Here is a 27,247-nt window from a genome sequence, read left to right as displayed (position 1 = left end):
CAGGAACCAACATTTCATGTTTTCTAAACTGAGTGAAGTGGCACTGCAAGGTATTTTTAAAATGGAACTTCAAACTGGAGCTTCATGGATTCTCTGTCTCTGATTAACTTAGTGTCTTTGGGAAGGGGTGTGCCTTGGTGTGCCAGTGTCTGGAGTCCTCACCAACCTCTTGGACTCTGTTAAGTGGAAAAGACCAAAATTTGTCTGAACTAAAGAAATTATGTGTTTGTCTGTTTCAGGTTCAATACTTCTTCAAGATCTTGGATAATTAGTGGTGTGGAAAGTAAAGAAGTCACAGGTTGGGACATTTAGACAAGAGTGAGTCACACACATGAGGAATGTGTTCATTCTTTTATTGTCCATTGTTTTAACCTGACTGAATACAAGATCAACAAGAGCACTGTACTCCTGGCAATTATTACATATGTTAGAACATGGATTTTGCACTGTAGACAACATTTAACACCAGTCTATGGGGTACTGCATTGCTTTTTATAAAGTTCAAAATAAAGATTTATTTTCAAACAAGTGACTTTGGTTTATTTCATACATTACACTTTTTCTTGCAGAAAAAAATAAAATTGTACAACTGCATAAATATAAAATTCTTCCACCATGAAAATGGTTAAAACATTCATAAAGACACAGCACCAGCATGTGATGCCTCCAGAAAGGAAAAAAGGAAAGTAAAAGAAAATGTGTAAAGCAAATTAATTAGCCCTGTCACTAGCCAAAGTGATGGGCAGATCCAGATCTCAGACACAGCTTTAGAACATACTGGAGGACAAGGGAAGAGATGTCAAGACAGCATTCAATACAAGCACAACACAACCCATCACCTTTTTGTGGTTTTCTGTAGTGTCACTTAAAATTTAAAGGGCAGTTCCCCCATGACAACCCCCCACCCAGCCCACAGGAAAAAAAATAATAATAAAGACCTAACACCACAGGAAAAGACTATGGAGTATGTTAAAAATGCTCATTGATGGGCCATTATCTTTGAAAGAGCCAAAAAAAAAAAAAAGAAAAGAAAAGAAAAGAAAATAAGTACCATGCCAGTTTTATTCCCGTTGAATATTTACACCTTGGACAGCAAACCTTGCTCACATAAAGTAGAAAACAGATACGATAAAACATGGCTTGAAAAATGACCAGAGTATGCACCTGTAGTACTGTACACTAAATCAAATACACAAGGCAGCAATACTTAGGGGCCAGAAACACTGCTTACTACAAGTCAGTTATGGAATCATAATTTACAGTAAAAATGGGCACGTCCCAAGGCTCAATTTTTCTTTTTCTTTTGTCATTTACAGTAGAATAAATATTTTGTTGCTATTGCTACACTTTAATTTACATTCTAACCTATTAAATGCAGAAAGCTAGTGTAAAGCATATAGATTAAGTGTAGGTCCCATACGTATGACAGTTTGTTCAAGACTAGTAGGTTTTTGTTTTTGTATCTTTTTTTAACTTATTAAATGGCTAGTGGGAAAGATTTGTGCTTGTGATCAGCTCTTAACTTCAATTTTTACATCAAAACGTCCCTGAAAACGGTCTTTCTCACTGTACCCAATGTTCTCACCGTACGCCTTACACTCTATGCGAATTTCAGTGTCCATGGTAAGATTGGTGAACTGTACGGCCAGCAGGGGCTGCAGGTATTTGGGCTGCAGGAGTTTGCCATAGTAGGGATAATACTGCAGAGGAAAACCAGGGCTGTTGCCCAGTCCAAAATACTCCACATTTCCAATTTTTTCTTTATCTTCATCTCTCTGAAATCCAGAATGAAATGCAATTGTAATGGCTCACATCATGCATCACTATGTGTACTCAAAAACAAGAAGAACTCAATCTACACAGTAGTTTGCAAACTACTGAGAGAAGAAAGAACATCTACTCAGTCTATTCCATTGCAGCCTTGAGAAATGGTCATAAGAGACTATTCTCAATGTGCAAATGGATGGGGAAGCTGAGTCAAAGGCCAAATAAGCATTTCTTCAAGCCAACACAGCCTCCTAGAAACAAGGCCAACATTGAAAGTCAGAAACACCTTGCTGTTGGCCCAGCAGATGATGTTTCCAGTGATATTATCTACAAAGTTTACTACTTGCCTCTCATTTTCTTGTTGAGAAATCAATCTCCATTACCTTTCTTAGTGCTAGCACTGTCTGGGGACTCCCTTTCTTTGTTCTGCCTTTCTCTCTAAACTGTCCGTTAGTTTTTGGATCTAAAGGAAATATGCACTAATTGTTACCTTAGTCTTTCAATGTTTTTTTTTTTTTTGAGACGAAGTCTCGCTCTGTCCCCAGACTGGAGTGCAATGGCGTGATCTCTGCTCACTGTAACCTCCACCTCCCAGGTTCAAGCGATTCTCCTGCCTCAGGCTCCCGGGTAGCTGGGACTGCAGGTGGGACTACAGGTGCACACCGCCACGCCCAGCTAATTTTTGTATGTTTAGTAGAGACAGGGTTTCACAATGTTGGCCAGGCTGGTCTTAAACTCCTGACCTCATTATTTGCCCATCTCGGCCTCCCAAAGAGCTGGGATTACAGGCTTGAGCCACTGCACCCAGCGATATTTCAATATTTTTAAAAGACAAGCCCAAACCACAAATTTTTATGTGACATTAATTTTTTTTAATGTTGGCCCCAAATTTTTAATACATGCTGTGGGCCAGAAAGTAGTACTTCGGTGGGCTAATTCACCTCTCAGTTCTGTAAGCAAATATCCCAATGTATTAAATTCAGATATTTGAGTTTCTTATGTCAATGAAGAAATTGACATCAGTCTTATTCTGATTACATCTTTCTGTTCTCTTAAAAAGTTTTACCGAGTATAGCTACAATTCATCTCACTGAAGCTTATACCTGAAAGCAATGTTTCTTATTTCTTCTATTAAAATTTTACCTGTCACTTAAACAGTCTCCTTCATTCTCCCCTCTTCCCCTGCCTGCCCTTCCACCACCCCAGTAACCCTAAATTTGTCTTTACCTTGCCAGTGCACTGAACGGGAAGGACATTTGCGTTATACTTCATTCCTGGGTAAGTCTCCAAGGACTCATTCTTGGGAGGCTAAAAATAAAACCCATTATGATCAGTAGATTGTAAACGATTTCTTAAGTTTCTGAAAAATAAAACTACTCTGTAGTCCAAACAAGTACACACTGGTCACAGTAAGTCCACCAAAATAACAAAAGACATCAGGACAGCAGAATGAATGACTCCCCTAACCAATTTAAGGTCATGTTCGTAATTTTGTTGAAATGAAAACAAGTGCCCAAGTTTTATAATGACTACAATTAAGCTGTGATGCAACCCAGTACTAAATGGAACTTTTAATAGTAGCCCATCATAAGCTTTGCTTAAAGACACTGAAAACTAAAAGTCAACCCAAAATATAATGCTCATTATTTGCTAAGATTACATTACATGAGAAAGATGATTGACACTTCTGTTTTTATAAAGTGTGGGCTTTCCTCCTGAGTCATGAATAAATAATGTCATCCTTTTCCCTCAAGCATGCCTTCAAGTAGGCTTTCCTTTTTTGTTATTTTAATTTCCAGTCAGGGAGACTGCCATTTATGGAGTGTTTCTTTGCAATTTTCTTAGGAAAGTCCAATATGTAAAAAAGGCAGAGGTGTCACTGCCCTAAGAGGAAGCGTTGTCTTGAAAGGGTGAATCCCCTGAAGGGACCCAGAGGATAGTCTGAAAATTACTGCTGTCATGAAATATCCAGAGCCTCCTCTTGTACACCCATGGCTCAAATCTATCTCAGAAGTGATGAACATACATTACTGGAAGATAGTCACTTGCTTACTCAGATCAGCACAGCAAGTGAGTCTTGATGTGAGATGTAACACATACATAGTCTAATCAAAGTCAGATAAAATATTAGTTCCACATCAGGAAGGAACTACTATTTTGGTACTACTCTGTTTTGGATGCACGAAAATGATTGTCTAGATTTGACTCTTTTGGACGTTTCTGCCAGCAATGCATTTCTTATTTTTAATGTAGAGAAAATGCTTACTGATAAAAGAAGTTGCCAGAATCTATCCTCAAAAGGTGAGGATAGTGAGATGGTGGGATACTTTGATCTCTGACAAAAATAATTTCAAAATAACTGGAGATTTGGGTGGAGGTGATGAATTGGGCAGTGGCAATGGATAACCAAGTAGAGACCAAAGAAAAAAGAAAAAAAGGATTGAAAAGAAAGAGTAGCTGAGTTTATCACTGAACCGAGTAACTCGAAACATGTGGGAATAAATCAATCACAATAGACTAGACTGCCTCTGTGGGGTCCAAATGTCACTCAATGTCTACGATGAGGAATGTCAAAAGCAAGGTACTCAGAAAGCACAGGATGAGTCTTCTCTTGGCCATGCCACAACAATTAGTTTTGCTGCTAAATAGCTCATTGATCTCGGTGAAGTATTCTCTAGCAATATGAATATCAAATACATTTTGGCACAATGGTTCTCACCATTTTTCTTCCATTATATCCTGTCTACGTGGAAAGAAGCTTAAAATCCTGTTGAGAGGTACACTGAAATGACCAGTTTTATAAAAACCGATAAATTTTCCAATCTTATGGAGAATATAATCTCACCAAATGGTGAGCAACGGAAATTTGCCATTTTTCAGTGATCCAGAGTAATGTTTATCCATTGTAAGTTGCAATAATACAAAAAGCCAACAGCGTGGCTAGCAAAGTTCAGCGTAGATGATGTTAAACTTCTACTTTCGCAATAAAATTCAGGAAAAAAGTATTTTTTCAGATTTTTTTTGAAATGTTCTTGTGGCTTCAAGAGGACCAAAACCAGACTGTACATGCAGGTGGTTTTAAAAAAAATTTTTTTTGGCCGGGCGCGGTGGCTCAAGCCTGTAATCCCAGCACTTTGGGAGGCCGAGATGGGCGGATCACGAGGTCAGGAGATCGAGACCATCCTGGCTAACACGGTGAAACCTCGTCTCTACTAAAATAATGCAAAAAAACTAGCCGGGCGAGGTGGCGGGCGCCTGTAGTCCCAGCTACTCGGGAGGCTGAGGCAGGAGAATGGCGTAAACCCGGGAGGCGGAGCTTGCAGTGAGCTGAGATCCAGCCACTGCACTCCAGCCTGGGCTACAGAGCCAGACTCCCGTCTCAAAAAAAAAAAAAAAAAAAAAAAATTTTTTTTAATCCATTCTATAGAGTAAAAAAATAAAAAAACTTTTTCTTTTTTCCTCTAACCACTAGACCACCAGGGAAAAAATATCTTTTTCTATTTTTACTTTTAAAGAGTTTATGTTATAGAAACTGTTATCTGGATACTGAGCTGGAGTATTAAGAACAGGGCCAAAGACTCACTTCAGAATTCAGCTTTGCCTCTCAGAATTCCTTTAACTTTAGAAAATGAGATTAATGCCCTAACTACAAGAATTGCAGGGTGGATACAGAAGGTTTTGGTGTTACTCTACTGGCTGGGTTTCAAAATCAGCACTGAGTATACTTTAAAACTATCTTACGGCCGGGCGCGGTGGCTCAAGCCTGTAATCCCAGCACTTTGGGAGGCCGAGACGGGCGGATCACGAGGTCAGGAGATCCAGACCATCCTGGCTAACACGGTGAAACCCCGTCTCTACTAAAAATACAAAAAACTAGCCGGGCGAGGTGGCGGGCGCCTGTAGTCCCAGCTACTCCGGAGGCTGAGGCAGGAGAATGGCGTAAACCCGGGAGGCGGAGCTTGCAGTGAGCTGAGATTCGGCCACAGCACTCCAGCCCGGGCGACAGAGCAAGACTCCGTCTCAAAAAAAAAAAAAAAAAAAAAAAAAAAAACTATCTTACATTGTCTTCTCAGATCAATCAAATACTTATTGTGAATGACTCATCTAAATTCTCTCATTTAAAACATTACTTGCCTTAGGTTTGAAGCCTAGAACTCGGTTGAGCTTTATAATAATGCATGGTTTGCCCTCTTTGTAGCCATAAGTTTCATCATTTAATCCAGAGCAATTTCCCAGCCACTCAAGCTTGAATCTGCAGACCTTTCGCTCTCCTCGTTCATGATTAAATTCTCCTCGTTCTTTGGGTTCACTGGGCACGTCTAAAAATAAAAACACAACTTTTATATTGTACCAGCAATTCCCTTAGCAGTTCTGAGAAAGAAAAAGGAAATTTCTTCCGTGTCATAGTTACCTATTCTGAGAGTATGCTATTCTGCATTTAATGCATGATCTGAATCAAGCAAGATCTCCAGGAAAACCATCTCTCATCTCTTCACTCACATTAAAAGATATTTTACCAAAAGGAATAGCTGGTATATGGCCCCACACCAAAACTTCATAGTACTTGCTCAGCACATGATATTTAGTCTCTGGCAATATTTCCCTTCTTTTAAATAATGGATTACTCAGCTATTTAGAAGACTGAAAGGAGACAGATCACACTGCATGAGTACTATCATTCACACTGTCAACACCGGCTTAATTCAGTAACAGGGATATTATAATGAGAATACAAAAGGACTGTCAATAATTTTCAGAACTAGGTATCTTTTGGTCAGAATTTTTAAGAAGGAATAGGAAAGAACTGGTATTTTCCTTTTCAACCACCACTTCAGGTTTCTTTTGAGACAGGGTCTCACCCCATGGCCTAGGTTGCAGTGCCGCAGCACGATCATGGCCCACTGCATCCTCAATCTCCTGGGCTCTAAAGATCCTCCCACCTCAGCATCCTGAGTAGCTGGGCGTGCGCCAGCCTATGGCTAGTTTTTTAAATTTTGCAGAGACTGGGGTCTTGCTATATTGCCCAGGCTTTTTTGATTTGAGTTTTTGCCTTTTAAAGCTATGCATTAAGCATTTGCTGGACTGATAAATTTTATTCTGGTGTTTTTAATTCAATCCTCATATAAAAGCCAGAAAAAGACCAAGTGAATATAGAATTCAAAGTTAATGCATAGCATGCTGGAGGAAAATAATGCAAATACCATAATTTATGTATAGTTTTTAAGTTCACAAATTAACTATTTTCCTTTCAAATGATGAAGAGTCTGAATTTAGACTATCTCCTGTGAACTGATTCACCCTGACTATCCCTCAGGCCTTTTAATTACTGCAAAGTAAGATGAAAACCTCATTTAAATTCTAATGAGGAAAATTCACACTGAAAATGTTCTTTTAAATTACTAAATATTTCCAGAATAACTTAAAATGGCAATTTGCCCCATACTCTGACTAAGCCACAGCCTGCCTTATAAAGAACTGGAGTTGGAGGCCGGGCGCGGTGGCTCACACCTGTAATCCCAGCACTTTGGGAGGCCAAGGTGGGAGGATCACAAGGTCAGGAGATCGAGACCATCCTGGCTAACAAGGTGAAACCCTGTCTCTACTAAAAATACAAAAAATTAACTGTGGTGGTGGGTGCCTGTAGTCCCAGCTACTCAGGAGGCTGAGGCAGGAGAACAGTGTGAACCCAGGAGGCGGAGCTTGCAGTGAGCCAAGATCGCGCCACTGAACTCGCCTGGGCGACAGAGCAAGACTCTGTCTCACAAAAAAAAAAGAACTAGAGTTGGTAAATGCTTGAATTGAATCAGAAGGGCTGATACTATCTAGTAAAACTCAGAGAGATTTTTATGTTTGTTTGTTTTTTTAAACTTAACTTTTCTGAGACAGGGTCTCACTCTGGTGCCCAGGCTGGAGTGTTGTGGTGTGATCATGGCTTACTGCAGCCTCGACCTCCCGGGCTCAAGTGATCCTCCCACTTCAGCCTCTCAAGTAGCTGGGACCACAGGCACACACCACCACACCCAGCTAACTTGTCTTATTTTTTGTAGAGATGGGGTCTTACTGTGTTGCCCAGGTTGGTCTCAAACTCCTAGGCTCAAGCAATCCTCCCTCCTCAGCCCCCCACAGTGCAGGGATTACAGGCATGAGCCACTGCACACAACGAGAGTTCTTTTTTTTTTTTTTTTGTGGAAAGAATGAGAACATGGACTGGAAAATTCACAGTCCAGGTAGTAAGAGGGAGGACATGTATTCATGTCAATGACTTAATGAAACTAACAGCCTCTCTTTACCCTTCGTAAGTCATTTCCTTATCCAAAATGATCAGCTGCCTAACACATATTTCATTATCTATCCCAACCAGGATCAATAAAAGTATACCCTGACCATACATCTTCCTTCACGAATGCCAGTGCAGTGATAGCTAATCACACCAAAAGGTCCTTCTGACGGGAGAAAGCCCTATGCACTCTTCTATAGGGAGAACTTTTGGGGGGAAGATAAGGAAATAAGTAGTTGTACTTTTCAATGGATGTAAGAGGAAGAAAACTGGAATTGCTGTCTTGGGTCTGAATAGTAAAAATAGTGCCTAGGAGTGTTTTAAAGACACCTTTCCAAAGCAGAAAATAGTCATACTTGAGGCTATACTGTTTTTCACTGTGTCTGTTTTTAAAAAAAGTGTCTAAATATGGCCAGAATTCAATCTTTCATTATTTCAGGATTATCTCTTGATCATTAAACAAAAAATAGAAGTGGGAAATAAGAATTAAAGAGAAAGAAAACTAGCCACAAACATCTACAATGAGTCTACTTACCACCACAGTCTTCAAAAATCATGTCATCCCTCTGGGCTGAATCTTTGTACTTTTCCAGGAACCTAACTATGTTCAGCACATATGCCTCATAGCTCTTGGGATCATTAGGACGAAAAGAAATTTCAGTCTTCTGGATCTGAGGAATCTGTGTTAATCCTAGACCAGGCAGAGAGAAAATCATTAGTAGGAAGGCAGCAACCAAGATAATTCAAAAGTAGACTTTCCACATACAAAACATACTTTGCTAACTCCACTTGCCTAAAAAGAAAGGGTCTTGCCTCCCTTGTGAAATCACTCCACTGGCATTTAGATTACGTAACCCCAAGTACCAATGACAACTATGCTTTAATAGTACAGATCAGTTAATTTCCCTAGCAACACTTCATGGTAGGCATCACCTCCATTTTATGAATGAAAACATTGCTTGCACTGAAAGGGTAAGTACCTGGCCCAAGGTTGCACCGAAAGTGGTAGGACCAGAATTCCAACCCAGGTGTGCTGTACTCCAAAGCCCATTATGTTTCTAGTACCCCAACATGCACAGTTTTTTAAAATACCCTGGAAGGTAGCATTGTGTGCAGGTGGCTTTACCCTCCCTAATTGCATGTAAGCATTGAGCACAAAGGACTTCTTTTATAATCCTTATTGTCAGCAAACATAATCATTCCAAATTCTCGTCAGTAAATGTATAATCATTCCAAATTCTCTAGACTCAAGCCTACCTAACAGAGATATTTCTTTGGACCTATTAACCTAAATGGGAAGAATTTGGGACATACGTACAGTAACCACAAATGCTTTCCAATCCAAAAGTCTGAGCATGTCAGTGCTAGTCAGATAAAATTCAAAGTCCACATGCCTTGGGTTTGCACTCTCTAAAAGTCTGTTACATTCTTTAATATCCAAAAGCCTCTGCCTTCATGAGACTTCCTAGATGGGTATGTGAACCACACCACACAGCACTACTCTGGAGCAATGGTTGGAAAAGTTCATCACAACTGCATTTTATTGTAGGACTGCCAAATAAAAGATGCCTGGTTACATTTGAATTTTAGATAAGCAAAGAACATTTTTTGTAAATATAAGTATGTCCCAAATGCTACATGGGACACTCTTATATTAAAATATTATTGTTTATCTGAGGTCAGGCATGGTGGCTCACGCCTGCAATCCCAGCACTTTGGGAGGCCAAGATGGGTGGATCACCTGAGGTCCAGAGTTTGAGACCAGCCTGGCCAACATCGTGAAACCCCGTCTCTATTAAAAATACCAAAATTAGCCAGGTGTGGTGACACACACCTGTAATTCCAGCTACTCAGGAGACTGAGGCAGGGGAATCACTTGAACTCAGGAAGTGGAGGTTGCAGTGAGCCAAGATCATGCCACTGTACTCCAGCCTGGGTGACAGAGCGAGACTCTATCTCAAAAAAAAAAAATATATATATATATATATATATATACACACACACACACACATATATATCTATAGATAGAGAGATATATATAGATATATATGGAGGAGATATAGATACATAGTTTATCTGAAATTTAAACTTGAGTGGTCACCCTCTATTTTTATTTATTAAATCTGGCAACCTGATTCTAATCCTCACTCCCAGATCTCCCCTCTCTGTGTGTGGCCCATAAGGGGGCACATCATCACAATCCTTGATAAGTGACTGCCCTGGCTTCCCACCCCCACTTCCCAGCAGGTCAGGAAAGCGCCTATGTCACTGTCATTTAGGGGCTTGTCAAACGTGCAGTCTCACAGACTCCCCTCCAGGCCTACAAAATCCTAATCTCTAAGAAAGAGATCTGAGAATCTGTTTAATAAGCACGAAAAACACCCTTGGCTTAGAGCTGCTTCTCTAGGGAATTAGAATCTGAGAGTGGCAACAGTGACTCAGATATGAAGACGACGACGTTAACTAATGTGGAAGTGGTAACTAGAGTGCAGCACCATTTGTAGGGCTTGAGAAGCAGGCATCAGTAAGGCTAGACTAAATGCTGTTGTTCTTTCTAGTGACTGAGGATGCTTTAAAAGTGGTTACATAATGAGATGGGCTCAGGGGGTTGTAGAGAGATGCTTTTTCACACATGTAGTCCCCTAGAGGAGTGGAAGGGATAGAGAGGAAGACAAGTATCACTGGAGCAAGACACAGGGGTGCCCAGGGCAAAGGACTTTAGGACAGTCATCTTCAGGCCAGGCGCAGTGGCTCATGCCTGTAATCACAGCGCTTTGGGAGGCCAAGATGGAAGGATCGCTTGAGCCCAGGAGTTCAAGACCAGTCCAGGCATGCTAGCAAGACCCTATTACAATTAAAAAAAAAAATCATCCTGAAAAGGATGATGTGGAACCTGAAGATTTTTGGGGGACAAAAATTTCAACAGTGATAGAAATGAATCAAAGGGGAAGTAGAATTTGCTCATAAAAATCTTCAGTTTAAAATAAACACATTACAATTTAAAATTTTGTAAAAACACCTACAAGCTATAGATAATTTTTAGTATTTCAAAGCAATTTTAATATACCCTGAACAATGTTTTTCTATGTTAAAATTGGCATTGTGATCATTTATGATACAAAACAGCAGTACTGTAAAGAGAAGTGATACCTGCAAAAATAAAGGTGAGCAGAAGCTTCCACAGATAGCTAATGCTTGAGACAGCAATGGCAAACAGAGTTCCCCAGTGAAATGGGGAAGTCGGGTAGGGAGGGTCATTCCTGACTCAATGAGGGTCATTTGAGTTGTAAATAAGACACTTAAGGCGACTTGCCCCGACCTGGAGGAAGTACTCCACCAGCAGACCCAAAGCCAGAGGCTCAACAAAATTCAGAATGGGAGAATCCCAGAGGCAGGAGGGAATGCAGCCTTGAGGGATGGTCATGCTGAGGGGCCACCGCAAGAGCCAGCACACAGGTAGCCAGAGAGAGAGGCAAATGCCTGTGCATCGCTCAGGCAGCAGGTCTGCGGGAACCTCCTCCAGGTACTCTGTGTGATGTTTGGGGGTCAGGGACAGAAATGGACTTATGTGCACCAGGTTAAATAGTGTTTCCAGGCTTGTGAAAGACAAGGCAGGAGGGTGGTGGATGGCTAGATGAGTGAAGGAGAGCAAATGTCAGAAACAAAGGAGGGATCTCATCTGACCTGCAGGAAAGGTGTGGGGAAGAACCACAGCCAGGGGACCAAAGGGACATTGGTGTGATAAACAACAATTATGCAAGCTGTGGTCCATCAGCAGAGGGGTGGATGCAGCAAAAGCCAAAATATAAACAAGCCTGATACTGAGATTTGGAGAGTCTCACCCAACAAGCTGACGGGAGGAGTGACCCTAGAAGGTCATGTTGAGAGTAAACACGGTAAAACCTGGATTGCAAAGTGTCACAAACATCCTTGTTCTCCCTGGCCTGCCTTCAGTGGGCCTCCCCAGTGGTTTGCCTCTCACTTTCCGGCTGCCTGCATTCTCTCTTCCGGTGGCTGCTCAAGGTTCCATTAGTTTGATATGAGTACGAGGAATGGTGGTGCCACTTCTCAGATTCTCCCACATAAAAAAAGGAGAGTAAGAACAGGAGGAGGTATTATGCTGAGCGCTTTTCATTCCTTCATGATGTCAAGTCCATGGTCTCCACTATTAAAAGTGACCAGGGGACATGTGTCAGACTCAGAACATCAGCAACCCTCACTCAGTCCTCCCGGCTCTTTACTAACAAAATGATTCAGCTAGCACACTCCCCAAGAGCCCCGGGGCTACGACCAAAACTAAGTTCATGTTTATTCAAAGACCTGTGACAAATCTTTCTTGTAAGTGCCTCTGTTGTTAATCATCTAGGATATAGCTGGGAATGGTGGCTCATGCCTGTAATCCCAGAACTTTGGGAGGATGAGTTGGGTGGATCACTTGAGGCCAGGAGTTCGAGACCAGCCTGGCCAACATGGTGAAACCCCATCTCTACTAAAAACACAAAATTAGCCAGGCATAGTAGCACATGCCCGTAATCTCAGCTACTTCGGAGGCTGAGGCACGAGAATCGCCTGAGCCCAGGAGGCAGAGGTTGCAGTGAGCTGAGATAGCACCACTGCACCCCAGCCTGGGCAACACACTGAGACTCTGTCTCAAAAAAATAAAAATAAAAAAAAAAAAAAAAAAGAAGAAAAGAAAAAGAAAAAAAAAAAATCTAAGATCGCATTTGTGGAAATAATAGGTATTACTGTTACATGAAGTGGTAACACTGGCCCAGAAGAGAGTTATATACACAACTGGCCTCATGTCTCTCTAGACGGGGCAAATAAGAAATAATGAAAACCAAGTAATGGAATCACATCCCTTTCAACCTGAAAGCCCCAATTTTTCAGTAAGCATAGCTCACGATCTAAGCCCAGTCAGGTTTATAATGACTTTGTGAGGGAAACATAGATGCAGGCTGCTTGAAGAATCTTGACTTTGCTCTTACAGAAGCATCAGAAACCAGTGAAACCAAGTACGCAAGGGGTGAAACAGACAGCTAAGCATTGGGTCTTAGAACCCTGTGACTTGCCTAGCTGGATTAGACCTTAGGCCAAAGCCTCTGCCCTGTCCTTTCCATTTTAAGTAACAGAGAACCTTGATAGAGGGAGCCGAGGAACGACAGATAAACCCCAGAAAGCTGAGTCATGTCTTACTCTTTTTTGTGAGCTACTGTTTCCCTCTGGAGTCTGAGGGGTCTTAGATGATGGTAACTAACAAGCCTTAATGACCATCCTTTTAAGACACGGAGCTTTTGATCCAAAAGTCACTTCCAGTAAAAAAGCAGACAGTCTGGGTTTAGGTCAAGCAATCAGCTCACACATACTTACTACATACATAAACAAACGTCCAGGAGGCCACACCACAGTCAAGTGGCCACTGTCTCCTTAGTAGCTCTTCTGCTCTCTTTCCTCACATTTCTGCAAGGTCCCTCTCTCACTCCATCACCCACTATCTCTGCCTCCTCTCTTCTCTTTATCCAAAGCCTGATGGCCTGAGAACTTCTCCTGGAAATCAACACAGATCAGCCCCCGGGTCTGTTCTGTTCTGGAGAGTCTTAATTAGGACAGTTTTTGATGACGTCTTCTCCAAACACTAGAAAAATTCCTCTTCTCAAGTTATTTCTCTAAAGCAATTAGATATGCACAAGAGAAAGATGAAAGACCTTTGAAAGGATGTCCAAATCCTTTAAATAATTTACTTTAGAATGATCAGACTGTTAAGAAGAGATAGAAAGCAATGGGATTGGATTTGGTAACTTCTTTATTACAGACTGTTCCCAACTTACAGTGTTTGCCTTAGGATTTTTCGACTTCACAGTGGGTTTAACAGGGTTGGTAAATGCATTTTTGACTCACGGTATTTTCGACTTACAATAGGTTATTGGAACACAGCCCCATCCTAAATGGAAAAACATCTGTATTTTGAGGCGACACCCAAATTCTCCAATCATGACATTCTCCAAGAGTTGCACAAATCCCACCTTGCTGACTGGAGTTCTCACGAGTCATATTTTCATACTAGACCACTTCTCCCGACATGCCCCTCTTTCTACTGTCCACTTCTTAAAGTTGTTAGTTATGACTCTGGACAAGGATGAGCTCTGTTTGCAGTGGTAACTCCCAGAGGGCCAAAGACAGCAGAACACCCAATTGTTGGCACGCAATTTCAAGTTATATTCCAGGAAACAAATCTAACCGTTTCCCTCTCCAGTCTTCTAAACTTGAATTTACATTAACCACTCCAAGCTCTCCAATGAGACAGCTTCGTTCTGATAGGACCATTTGCCTTAAGCTATATAGCATTACTTAATAAAGCCACTTGAGGCAGAAATCATAATCTGGGTATGTAAAATTTTAATATTTGGTTTTCAAGTATTTCAACTCTACATAAGATTTAGATTTAAAAAAAAACTTTTGGTTTCCCACTTGCTTTTTCAAAGACACATTTACCTGTCCTTGGTCCCCATCTCTTGAGAAATAAGGAAGATCCTCTATGTTTAGTTTCAGTAAGTGTTGATAGCACAAGGGGGAAAAGGCTTGAGGGAAAGGACTTCGTTTCTAATTAGGTTTATAAAGTAGCAAGTTCATCATTTCTCAGTCTACATGCGAGTTTAGAGTTTAAAGTATTTAAACTAGAAAGTAGCCATTTCAACCTTGTAAGTTATTCAAATACACAGCTGCTTGCACCTGTCATTTAATACATCTGATGAATCACTAGATCAAATCTCTAAATAGAAATCATTTCCCACGGAAACCTCCAGAAGGTACCCATATGGCTGAGAAGGGCACAGGAAGCAAAGAAATGCTTTTAAATGTAGCCACGCACACAAAACACACATATCATGTGTCTCCTATACATTCCGAGTTGAAAAGTAATTTCCAATTTAAAAAAAGATAGAGTGGTATGAATTCATACATACTCATACATGTATATGTACACATATGTATGCATATGCACATATATGAGATAGAAATTTCTCTGTAGGACCTAAGATATTTCTGGATTTTGTTTTTTATTTTTGTTTTACATCTATGGGTTAGTATCAACTTCCCTAGCAAAGTAAGGGGAGAGGCACGGGAAAAAAGGCACCTTTGCACCTTCTGGAAACCAGAAGGCCTTTGACTCACCTTCTGCCTGCAGCTCTGCCTTAGACTCAGGCTCTGAGATTAGCAAGGAGTAAATCTCCCTGCCTGCAGGCAGGGTCACATTCACACCCTCCTGACACTCAGAATCTGCTCCCTTTACAAAGTCTTAGAAAACTGAATCCCTGGATTGTTTCTACAGCCAAACTGGATGTTTACCTACACTCGGTAAAGAAACCATTCCTCCTGTCTAAGCTAAATGCCATAAACTCTGCTTGAGGCTCTTCTCTGATCAGTCCTCTTTTTCCTGTGGCTGTATATTCACTTTCGAGAAAGCAGAGTTATTTAGTCCAGATGATCTATCTTTAAACATGCATATCCCATGGGGGCAAATCCTTGGTATTTTGTATAGCTCATAATTGTGCTTATTCTCAATACAATAAAGGAAAGGTGCCACTTTTTTATAAAAGAATAAACAAACAGATAAATCCTAGTATTTTACATTAATTATGCTCAAGGCCAAACTGAAGAACAAGTACATATAGTATATTTGACTTATCTGGATATAAAACATAACATCTGTTAAGTAATATCCTGAAATAAGACACTGCATTCCACATGACATTTGGTAAGATCTACTCATGCATGTATGTGGGAAAAAGCTACCGGATGATATATCCCTGTTCCCTTCATCTCCCCAGCTTCTCACTAGTCTTGGCTGCATCCGACAGACCAGCTGGTCATCAGATTACTAGCATGAGACCACTGACGAATAGTTAAGAGCAACCAGTCCAATAACCCCATCAGATTTTATGACAGAAGTGGACCTGTCAGGCTACTGCTCTTTCCACACCACTTTCTATGACCCTTGGGCGAACGTAGCAAAAAATCCTTAAATGAGGCTTCACAAATCCAGCTTTCCCTGCACCCCCCGCCCACCATCGCTCCCACAGATTTGTTACCTCGTCCTATTTATCAGGTCTCTGTTCTGCTTACTCATCGTACAATGGGCATACAAAGTAAAATCTGTTTTTCTGCAGCTCCAAGAACGTTTTAAAATAAATCATTAGGTCTCCTGTCTACCCAAGAGATGACTTGCTAGTTGTACCCCTGTCTTTAGAAATAAATCACTACCTGGGTAGTTGAGTTGTTGAAGCCAAACAGTTGCCCCCACAAACCCTTTACCAAGTCATAAGGCTGGGCAGTAGCTTTTGGAAATCTAATTGCCACCAATGCTAATTCATCCAGAGCCTCAAATTCTGGGACCAGGTAGATAGGATCCATTTGAGGGTGGGAAGAGGAGGAGAGGAAAAGAGAGAGACAGCTGGGTGTATAGAGATACATCGTATCAGCTGAGAGATTACCAAGCGGTGTACTCTAACTGGAAACACCTTACTGGCACTTTGCACGAACAATCCCTCCAAAGTATAAAGAAGCCAAATGTTTCTAATTTCCCCTTTGAAATGTGAGTGAGAGACAGCAATACAAGTATGAGGTAGTTTGGGGGCGGAAATTAGATATTCTGAGACTGACATAATGACTTCTCAGGAATTTTACTTCATCAAGCTGAGATTGAATGATAATGGCTTGAACCCTAATGGGTTTTTTGTTTTTGTTGTTTTGGTTTTTTTTTTTGAGATGGAGTCTTGCTCTAGTTGCCCAGGCTGGAGAGCAGTGGCACAATCTTGGCTCACTGCAACCTCCACCTTCCGGGTTCAAGTGATTCTCCTGCCTCAGCCTCCCAAGTAGCTGGGATTAGAGGTGCCCGCCATCACGCTCAGCTAAATTTTGTATTTTACTAGAGACGGGTTTCATCACGTTGACCAGGCTGATCTCAAAATCCCGACCTCAGGTGATCCGCCCGCCTCGGCCTCCCAAATTCCTGGGAATACAGGCAGGAGCCCCTACGCCAGGCCCCTAATAAGCTTTAAGATTAGATATTTCCTCTTCACAATCAGATGAAACTGAAACTGCTGGTGGTGCCAGTGCAGTCAGCTGGTCTGCATCCACCCCACTTCTCCTGCCCAATTCTGGTTACCAACAACTCAAGAATATAAGCCTTCAAAAATGTGTCTGCTAGCACTGAGCCATCTATACTTCAGAGCTAAACAAACAGCAACCCAGAACCTGAAAAGAGAGAACAGCAGCATACATTCATACCTGCCTACCAGGAAGCAAGCCAGCTGGGAATCTCCCGGACACACCGATTGACACACAGTGACCTTCACTTCATTCCACTGTTGCTAAGTGAGCCTAGAGCGGGGAAGGGCAGCGGCGGATGTGAAGAAGAGACTTTTCCATTATATCACTGGGCAGGCAGCAAGGCAAGCAGGGTCAAATCAGGGACAGGGCTTGGTGAGCCTGACTGTATGTGTATATCCATGAGCGTGCATGCGCGTGTGCATGCGTGCATGTCCGTGGGCATACATGTGGGTGTGCGCGCCTGTGTCTGCTCGGCCCTCTCCAGCACAGCTAATTGCTGCGTCTCTCCCCAGATCCGACTGCATCAACAGATGAGAAGCAATGCTGCAGAGTGGCACTGCAGGACTGCCTAAGAGGGTCTCCTCTGGAGAAAAGCTTGGCAGCGGCTAACCGAACAAGTGTGGGTTTGTTAAAGGGAGAGATTGCACAACAAATACAATGTCATTTAAATTCACTTTAAAATTTTTAAAAACATGTTTCCCAAATGTCTCTTAAACATTTTCACGGAAAGCTAAGGTTTTACTGACTCCATGAAAATCTAAGTGTGCAAAGCATCCCTGTCATATCTGGAAATTCAGTGTCCATAAAGAAGAAACTGCTGCTTCTAGTAGAAAGATAGGGCTATAAAAACCCTGGACCAGGTGCGGTGGTTCACGCCTATAATCCCAGCACTTTGGGAGGCCAAGGCGGGTGGATCACCAGAGGTCAGGAGTTCCAGACCAACCTGGCCAATGTGGTGAAACCCCGTCTCTACTAAAAATACAAAAATTAGCCGGCCATGGTGGCGCACACCTGTAGTCCCAGCTACTCAGGAGGCTGAGGCAGGAGAATCACTTGAACCCAGTGAGCGGAGGTTGCAATGAGCCAAGATCATGCCACTGCACTCCAGCCTGGGTGACAGAACAAGACTCCCTCTCGAAAAAAAGAAAAAAACAGAAGTTGCTCTCAACAGCTACCCTACATTTATTACCATTGGTTTTGCCACCATAAAGTACTATTTGCTTTATATATGTCTATCATCTCATTTAGTTCTCACAGAGTATATGATTCCCCCTGTCTTTTTTTTTTTTTTTTTTTTTTTTTTTTTTGAGATGGAGTCTTCGCTCTGTCAACCAGGCTGTAGTGCTGTGGCGATCGCGGCTCACTGCAAGCTCCACCTCCCGGGTTCACGCCATTCTCCTGCCTCAGCCTTCCGAGTAGCTGGGACTACAGGCGCCCGCCACCATGCCCAGCTAATTTTTTGTATTTTTTAGTAGAGATGGGGTTTCACCGTGTTAGTCAGAATGGTCTCGATCTCCTGACCTCAAGATCCGCCCACCTCGTAAGTGCTGGGATTACAGGCGTGAGTCCCTGCACCTGCCCCGCCCCCCACACTTAATAGGAGACTTAAAAAATTTTTTTGTGTGTGCGGACATGGGGTCTTGCTATGTTGCTCAGGCTAGTCTCAAACCCCTGCCTTCAAAGGATTCTCCTGCCTCAGTCTCCCAAAGTGCTGGGATTACAGGCATGAGCTACCACACCAGCTGCAACAAGACTTTGTAAGGAATATCATGTGCATTAAATGGCCACCATTGTTCAGGGCCAAGAAGCTGTACACGTTCACCATTTTTTCTTATATCTCACTTCCATTCTTTAGTTTAGTCTCTCTGGGATTTCATGTTTGGCCTCTCAGTTTATCCAATATTATCGCCATACAGGCCCAAATACACTCACTGCACAATTGCCACTGCTTGATATGGCTACATTCACACGTTATTGAGAAGAGATCCAATTACAAGGAATTCCAGTGTACAAAGGGCAGTCAATACCCAGTCAGGCTGGATTTGCATTCATGCCTCAAATTCAGCAGATAATATTATTAGTAAGTCCTTATATCTTTAAATCATGTGCCAACTTTCACACCCACTAGGTGTATCTAACTCAAATTTATAGTTTTCCCTCTTTAACATGAAAATGGAGGCTTTAAAGATACTAATGTGAAGTCAAAAAATTGTCAGGGTATTCTTAAACACATCTGTTTAGTCTGCATACGTAAGGAGTTTTTTCCTATGCAAAATACAAACTTCTAACATGTACTCTGAAAAATGCCAAGGAGGGTCCAGTTAGGATCCCTCAGGCAACACAGGGCCATAAGGGGTGGCCCAAGGGATGCACTTTGCAGCAGCTGGCACTCTGCTGGCCTGGCCTGGCCTGATCCAGGTTACCATCAATTTCATACGAATGCCATGTCCCTTGGTAAAGGCACCGAAAAACCCCACAGGGTAAGGCAGGTGAAGGGGAGGGGCCTGGCCTAGACTCTCCTGAAAGGTGATGGGGGAAGGGATGAGGAAAAGAAGAGACAGAAATTACCAGGCCAAAGAACAAGGATGATGGAGGACTGAGGACTTTTCCTGTGACTCAGACCACAGGACAGGAATGCATTTTTCCAAGATGAGCCACCAGCATTCCTTTGGAGAAGTCAGGGTTTGTCAGGTCAGTCCAACTGCTGCGAGCACACTAAATATAGGTACTAAGAACATGTCTTTTAGGAAGGGGATGGAAGGAAGGGGAGCAAGGCGCGGTGAGAGGGTGTTGGAAAGGACCAAGCACCTCTGCCCGTTGATTTTCAGGCAAGGTCATTTCCAAGTCCTTACTTACAAGGTCGGGCACTTTGGCTATTTCTTTTCCAAAGTGAAATTTTCCTTTCTGCAAAGGGCACAAAGAGAATTTTTAGTTTTATTAAAGGCTGACTCCTCAAAGTTTATATACTCAGTGATCATTTTTTTTAATCTAGGAAATTGGAGAAAATATTTAACTTTGTAGTCATATTTGGCTTTGAGTATAAGAATTATAAAATAGCAGCAGGCCAGGCGTGGTGGCTCATGCTCACACCTCCCAGCACTTTGGGAGGCCAAAGTGGGTGGATCACCTGAGGTCAGGAGTTCAAGACTAGCCTGGCCAACATGATGAAACCTTGTCTCTACTAAAAATACAAAAATTAGCCAGGCATGGTGGTACATGCCTGTAATCCCAGCTATTTGAGACAGGAGAATCACTTGAACCTGAGAGGCGGAGATTGCAGTGAGCCGAGATTGTGCCACTGCACTCCAGCCTCGGTGACGGAGAAAAAAAAAATTATAAAATTGCATCATGATGGAAGAATAACTTTTAAATGGCAAAACAAAGAACAAAAACAAAATACCTGCACCAATTAAAATGACAACTAATGGAACCACAAAAGTTCTAGGAGAGGACATGAAAAGACACAATGCTTCCCTATCACCGAACCCAACGTAAAATGTTTCAGCTTCTCTGCGTACTCCAGAATTCTTGCTTCAACCTTTCCACAGACCCACCTCTTGTGGAAAACAGTTGCTGGAAACTGGATTATTAAGCAGATTTAAGTCATGTTACTTACTTATATGATTTTTTTTTCCACTTCCCCAATCCCTCAGATCTAAATTTATCTGGAAATATTTTGAGTTTTTCTTACAGTGGAGAACTATTTGACTTAGGGCTACACAACAATGCTTGCCACCTCCGTATTTTGAATATCTTCCTCTGTGAATCCTTCCCACATTCAAGTAGGTGGGCATGAAAAGTCTGTGGCAGGCAGTGGCCCTTGATCTAGGCTGCTCAGGACCATGTAGATCATCTGAAGATTGTCACCTAAATACAGCTGTTACTAAACCTTTGCCAAGGGAAAGCAGAGAAGGGACAAGTCATTGCCACCCCTCAGCAGCAGCCTCAAGGTCACTCATAAGTGAGAACCCAGAAGTTACACAACACTTTCTCTCTAGGTTCTCCAGACAATGATTTTTACAACAGCCAGATGGCACATCCACGTTTGTGGCTATTCCACTGCCTTGTTCTACCAGCATCAGACATGATGGCAGTGGGCCTTTCACGGCGTTTCGTGACTGGTGTGGACACGCAGAGCTCTACTCTGATGGCACTCAAGTCACAGCAGGGACTCGTGTGGCAGTTTCTATTTTCTTATAATCTTCCTGTTCACCCAAGTTTTTAATTAAGAGCTAAAGGAGACAGTTAACTAAACTACAAAGTGGGACCAGAAAGCCGGCAAATGAGACGCTTATTAAATCAATGGGTATAAATATTGAGAAGTGAGAGTGACTTTATTCAAGGTCAAACTGCAAACTAATAGCAGGTGGGACAACAGATCCCTAAAGTCATGGCTCCTCTCCCTGTGAGGAGCTGCCCATTCCACAGCTTCTTATCATCTCTAAAAATAAGTCAACCTTTTAAAACAGGAGCCCAAGTGACTTTTTTTAAAGGAATTATCTGAGTCATAGCCCCCCCTCAAGAAGTAAAAAAATGTCTGCTAGACTCAAAAAGGTCTGGAAAGGATCCCACTAACCAAACCCTAGAATACGAAAAATGAGAAGACCAGGGCCCCCATCAGAACACAATCTGTTCACAGTCACATAGCTGGTGGGTAGCAGGCTGGGCCAAGAACCAGGACTCTTCACCCTCACTCTAGAAGTGGGCAAATAAGATGTCTGCAACCCGTGGGAGCTCTGCCTGCAATGCGGGTAGGACATCTGGCTGCAGCCAAGAGAAATTTCTCTTTTTCCTTTTCATGGTTCATTTAAAACTACACTATAGAGCAATTTTCCAAATAATTTTTTCTCAATAGAAAACGTGACACCCATGCTATCTCCGAAGGAAATGAAGCTATTCATGTTGATTTTACCTGGTGGGGCCACTCGGTCCTGATATGTGGGCTTAAGTTCACTGATGGTGAGCAGCATCACTTGGATGGTTCCGATGAAGATGCCAGCCAGGCAGCCATAAAATATTACGTAGAATAGAAGGATCTTAACTGCAAGAAGAATAGAAACAAAAAGCTGTGATGCAGTCATATGCTCAGAATGAAAGTTTAATCTTCCCATGGATGAATAAACTTCCCTCTTGGTTCCCCCCACCCCATGGTTTCTTCCCTGTCCAATGTCAAGAGAGTGCACCTCACTCCCACTGACACAGTAAAAATCGAGAGGCTGAGCAGCCCTCCACTTACAGTGTGGATGGGAGGTGGTTAAGGGTAGGAGGACTGTTCAGCTAGAACTAGGATCCTTATATTTTTTAATTCCCTAAATTGTGAAAAAAATGTATCCATATTTTTCATTCTCAAAATTATAAAAAAAATCATGAAGATCACCGATAAAATCTAGAGCTATGTTTGGATGCTTATGCAATGAATTTAAAATATGACAATATACTCCCTTAGAGACCTATGTTTTCTTTGCTTGCATATCCCTTGACGTTTAAATACTACAATCCAAGCTCTGCTGCTTCTCCAAATGCTCAGATGCCTGCGGGCTATTTTGCAGTGGCAGAGCAATGAATGCTGAGAAACCCAATGATGATATCCTCCTGTTTTTTACTATCACTCTCCCCTTTGGTTTGTATTTTCAACAAAGCACACACTGTCTTTCCCCTCGGAGGACAAGACAAGGGGAAAAAAAGAAAATTCTATAGCGAAAATGACCAGCACATTTTAATCCCATCTTCTGGAACTGGAACCAGAATAATGACTGACTGGCTGGGCTGCATTCTCTTTTTCCCATAGTTAACAAGATAACAGGATGGAGGCTGAAATAGCTGTAAAAGCAAAAAAAAAAAAAAAAAAAATGACTCAACACATAGATGGGAATGAGGGTGGCTATCAGTTACTGGTTTACAAGGATTATCTCCCTGATTAGCCGCATAGTAACAGGCTGTACTAGGCACTGCCTGGCAGCCCTGTGCCAGCCAAACAACTCAATGTGAATGCAAAACAGGGAACAAGTGAACTGTAAGGTTATCGAGTCAGAAGCATGACTGCACAAAGGAGCCTTAGGTTACTGCTAAAAAGGTCCAGATCTCATGCATTTAATTAAATGCCAGGGTACTTGGGGGAAAAGCCACTGAAAAACAGTATTAGTATATATGTAGGTAGGAGAGGGCCAAGGAGGGAGTGGGTACACAACAGCAGGAATTAGCCTTGTTGCCCTGTCCATACATTTGAAAGCCCAACTTTCCAATCAGGCACTAAAGAGTTAAGGGAAATCAGGCTACAGAGCTGTTAAAACAAGCAAAACACACAAAACCACACCAAAATGCTTAATCATAGTCCTTTTTTCCTCTATCAAATGCAAAGAACAAGGAAAAAGGCAAAGACAGAAGCAAAGATAAGGAAGAAAGAAAAAGTTGTGTAATCCAGAACCACAGCGCCCAACTCAATCACTCCCTCCCCGCAGGACAAGGGTTAAGTGCTGCATTCTGTATCCAAGCAGCAGTAGGCAAATGGCAAACTCTGTGACGTCAAGAGATCTGGAAAATTTTTCCAGTGAATGCTCCTAAGAGGTGCAAGAGTTGGTGTAACAGTCAGCAAGACAGCTGTCATAGCCTTGATTCTAGTTTCCTCTTGTTGCCCCCCACCCCCACCTCATCTTGGTGCTCTTAGCTTACCTACATGTGCCCCTTTGAACAACTGAAACATCTCTATACTCACTGCCTGGACTCCAGATACCTAATTCTAACAACATAAGAGGGTACACAATTGAGGCTACAGTTTAAAATACAAATAAGAGCAAACGAAAAAACAAGTCATTTTGCACGTACACTGATTAAGCTCAGAAACAGACAGCCTTTCCATTCTGCCTACACGATATCCTAAGAAAAGTGAGGAATTTTCCCTTTTTGCTCTGAGATGTTACTTGATAAAATCTCCCTAGTTACTGCCATGAGGTCACTGGGAGAGTGGAGCACTCAGGACTAGAAGGGCCTATGCAGTGGCTGACCCAGACACAGGCCACCAGGGGCTCCCCCCCACCAGCCAAAAAAAGGCTAGATAAGTCACACCAGCTAGCTGGGGTGGCACTGTGAGGGGAGTGGGGAGGCTTCAGAGGCGTCTCCTTTTCAAGCAATTTTTCTTCCTTTAAAAAAAAGTAATACAGAGGGTTTTTTTTTGAAAAACAAACAAAGAGTGTGTACCCTTCAAAAGGTCACAGGCAGGCATCCAGGCCTAACTGTAAATATAAAAACCTACCAATGTCTGTATTAACCTAATAAAAGGTGGAAGGCACAAAGTGATTTGCATGCTGTGATTTCTCCAGCAGGTGACAGGCGAGTCTCCTGTGTCCATCTTGATGAAAATCTACCTAGAAGCAAAACCGAGCCAAGGGCATCCTGCCCTCGCCCCAAGGGCATCCATGTTGGGCCCAGCGCTGAAAAGGGGGCATTTTCTCCGTAGGAGACGGTAATTGCTGCCACCTAAGAGAGGCTCTTACAGTTCTTACACTGCCAGAAAGGGGCCGACATATTAGCACGAAACAAAAAGGGGATTTTTAGCACAGCACCTGTACCGTGGAACATGGAAGGGAAGAGGGGGCAAGTACAGCAGTCCTGGGGTCTACGTTCATAAATCAGCATACTGATAGCTTGCTGGATAGGTTACAAGACATAAAAATGGACACACACGGTCTCTCTCTCTCATGGAGGTGCTGCCCGTAAGTGTCGGCTTCGAGACTGAGTCAGTCCATACTGTCTTGCCCTCTAAAGCAAATATTATTCTAAGAAGCATGAAATTGGAATGAGGAACGATACATATTTTACTAAGGGGAAAAAGACAAGAAGGCAAATTTCACAATGTGCCTAGAGTCAATGCAGCCTCTGCCCCTGTGACGCAGCAGGGTCAGACCACCAGAGAAGGAGGCCCCAGCTAACCTTGGCAGAAGGGTGCCTATACCGCAGTGCACCTCCCAGGCCTCCCTCAAGTTACAAGGAGTTGCCAGGGAGCTGTTCATTCTACACACACCTCACAGTTCTTCAGGTTTTCCTTTCCACATGAAAACACAGGAAACTACCTTTATGCCTGAGACACCATGAATAATCTCAATGAAGCACAGTCTCCCCGAAATAAAATATAAAACAAAAGCCAAAAGCCATTAAAGAACTACATTTTCCATGGCTCACAGATACCTATGCTTCCCCGTTAACACCTTGGAAAGAGGCTTCACCTTGACTAACCTTGAAGTGTGATGCATTATTAACCCTTTACTTTTCAATCAAGAGGAACTCACAAGCTGCATTTTTTTTCTTTACAAAAATTCATATATTCCAGCGTCTTCCATTTCAAAATGTCAGCTAAGCACTATTTCCCTGACTCATTCTCCTGCCGATTCCCACAGATCCTCCCAACCAGGAACACCAATCGGCCTCTGTTCAGAACTCCCTGAATGACTGCAGTGGTGTGCCAGTGGTGTTGGTGGTGCTAGTGGTGTTGGTGGTGATGGTCATGATGATGATGATGTTGGAGGAGGAGGGGGCAGTGATGCAGCAAGGGGAGTTCCCTCCCTCCTTCCCTCACGCAGTCACGACTCTCATAGATTCGCCTACAACTCTGCCCTTCAAAATGACCTTAAAAAAAAAAAAAAAAAAGTCACCCTTCCGGAGAGGCTGAAAACAAGGGATCTAATTTTCGATGGAAAAAAAAGTCTATCCAACCAAGCAACAGGCTGCACAAAATATTTTCAGATGAGCTGCTCTGCGTTTATATTCCCTTCACCATAATCAACCCAACCTACTGACTGATCCACAACTGTCTGTGTAGACCTTGAAAACAACCAGACTTTGCCAGGATTCGGGCCGAGGCTAAGAATCGCAGTCCTGAAATGGAGCTTACTGAACCATTTCTGGGTGGTGATGACTCCAGAGGAGGTCATGAAGGGAAACCCTTAGCCATCGCTGTGAAATACTGCAGTGTGTGGATGGATTCCTCTCCACCCTTCTCTTTCCTCTCTCTTTTGAGGTACGTATTTAGACTAGAAAAAAGATGCTGTAACACACAACCTCGCCTGCATTAGATTCCATTACCTCACGAGGTTCTCTCACGACCCCAGATCTCATTTTTTTTTTAAGGACTCAGGACACGGGAGAGACAGATGTAGTCTCGCAGAGCCTGACCATTCCCAGGAGGAAAGGACTCAACGGATGCACGGTAGGAAAGACTGCAAATTACCAAGCTAAGATCGCTACGATACGCATAACCTTCTGCCTGTCGTGTTCCAGCCCCCGATCCTGCGCCCCATTCTGAGGACTCCGCATTCCGCACAGGACTGCAAGCCCAGGCCGGCTCGACCCAGCAGCGCCCACCACCCTCGCCCCAGCCGCCCCGGCCAGCGCGGCGGGTGCGGAACTGGCCGCGAAGCCTGCGCAGGGGATGCGCAGCCCGGGAAAGACCAGACGCGGCGGCCAGGAGCTGCGGACCCCTTACTTACACCAACTGCCACCGGTCCTGCCCAAAAACTCCTTCTTCTCTGAGTTCCAGATGAATTTCTTCCAACTGCCCTCCTCCTTGGCTTTCCCGCGGGCCATGGCGATGGCGGGTCAGCAGCTGCCGCCGTCCGGAGGGTGGGTGGCTGCTGCGCGCGCCCTGGCGTCCTCTGCGCCGCTCGGCTTCTCCGGCCTGGCTCTCCGCAGGCAGGACACGCCGCTGCCGATGCGGCTCTCGGAGTGCGAGACGCGCGGCGGAGGAGCCGAGGCAGGAGCAGGAGGAGGGGGAGGCGGCGGCGGCGGGGCGGGGGCGGAGGGAGGGACGGCGCAGGCTGCGCGGCTCCGAGCCCCGCACCTATTGGTGGGCGCACAGCCGCTCGCGGGCTTTCTTTGGTCCGCCGAGCGCTCCTCTAGCCCTTGGGGGCTCGGGGGCTCCGCGAACCCGCAGCTGCCGCTCCCGCTGCCACTGGGGACGTGTGCGGGGCCCCCGCCTCCCGTGACCTCTGCAGAGACAGGCCGGGGTAGGAGAGTCAGAGAGGGAAGGACTGACAAGCGGACTGCGGGCGGGCACCACCACGCCCGCCACCAGCCGAGGAATTGGCTGACGGCGCCGGCCCTACC

General features: G+C 43.4%; 2 protein-coding genes across 3 annotated transcripts in view; one reads left to right on the top strand and one right to left on the bottom strand.

The window, feature by feature from the left end:
* Positions 1–528, top strand: part of NME7 (NME/NM23 family member 7) — a 220,571-nt gene extending 220,043 nt beyond the window's left edge. For both annotated transcript variants that reach the window (XM_023207111.3, XM_023207112.2), the window contains one exon: positions 240–528. In XM_023207111.3, coding sequence (XP_023062879.1) covers positions 240–272 — 33 coding nt within the window. In that variant the 3' untranslated portion in view covers positions 273–528. The remainder of the gene's footprint in view (positions 1–239) is intronic.
* Positions 339–27,247, bottom strand: ATP1B1 (ATPase Na+/K+ transporting subunit beta 1). Its single transcript, XM_023207113.1, has 6 exons — positions 26,632–27,247; positions 22,065–22,193; positions 8,580–8,735; positions 5,902–6,086; positions 2,995–3,075; positions 339–1,775 (listed from the first exon to the last, which is right to left on the bottom strand). Exons 1-6 carry the CDS (start codon positions 26,726–26,728, stop codon positions 1,512–1,514), a joined length of 912 nt encoding a protein of 303 aa, XP_023062881.1. The 5' UTR covers positions 26,729–27,247; the 3' UTR covers positions 339–1,511.

Source organism: Piliocolobus tephrosceles, chromosome 1 (genome assembly GCF_002776525.5).
Source record: "Piliocolobus tephrosceles isolate RC106 chromosome 1, ASM277652v3, whole genome shotgun sequence".
NCBI lineage: Eukaryota > Metazoa > Chordata > Mammalia > Primates > Cercopithecidae > Piliocolobus > Piliocolobus tephrosceles.
Note: the sequence above shows the minus strand (reverse complement) of the source record. Positions and strands in the feature narration are given on the sequence as shown.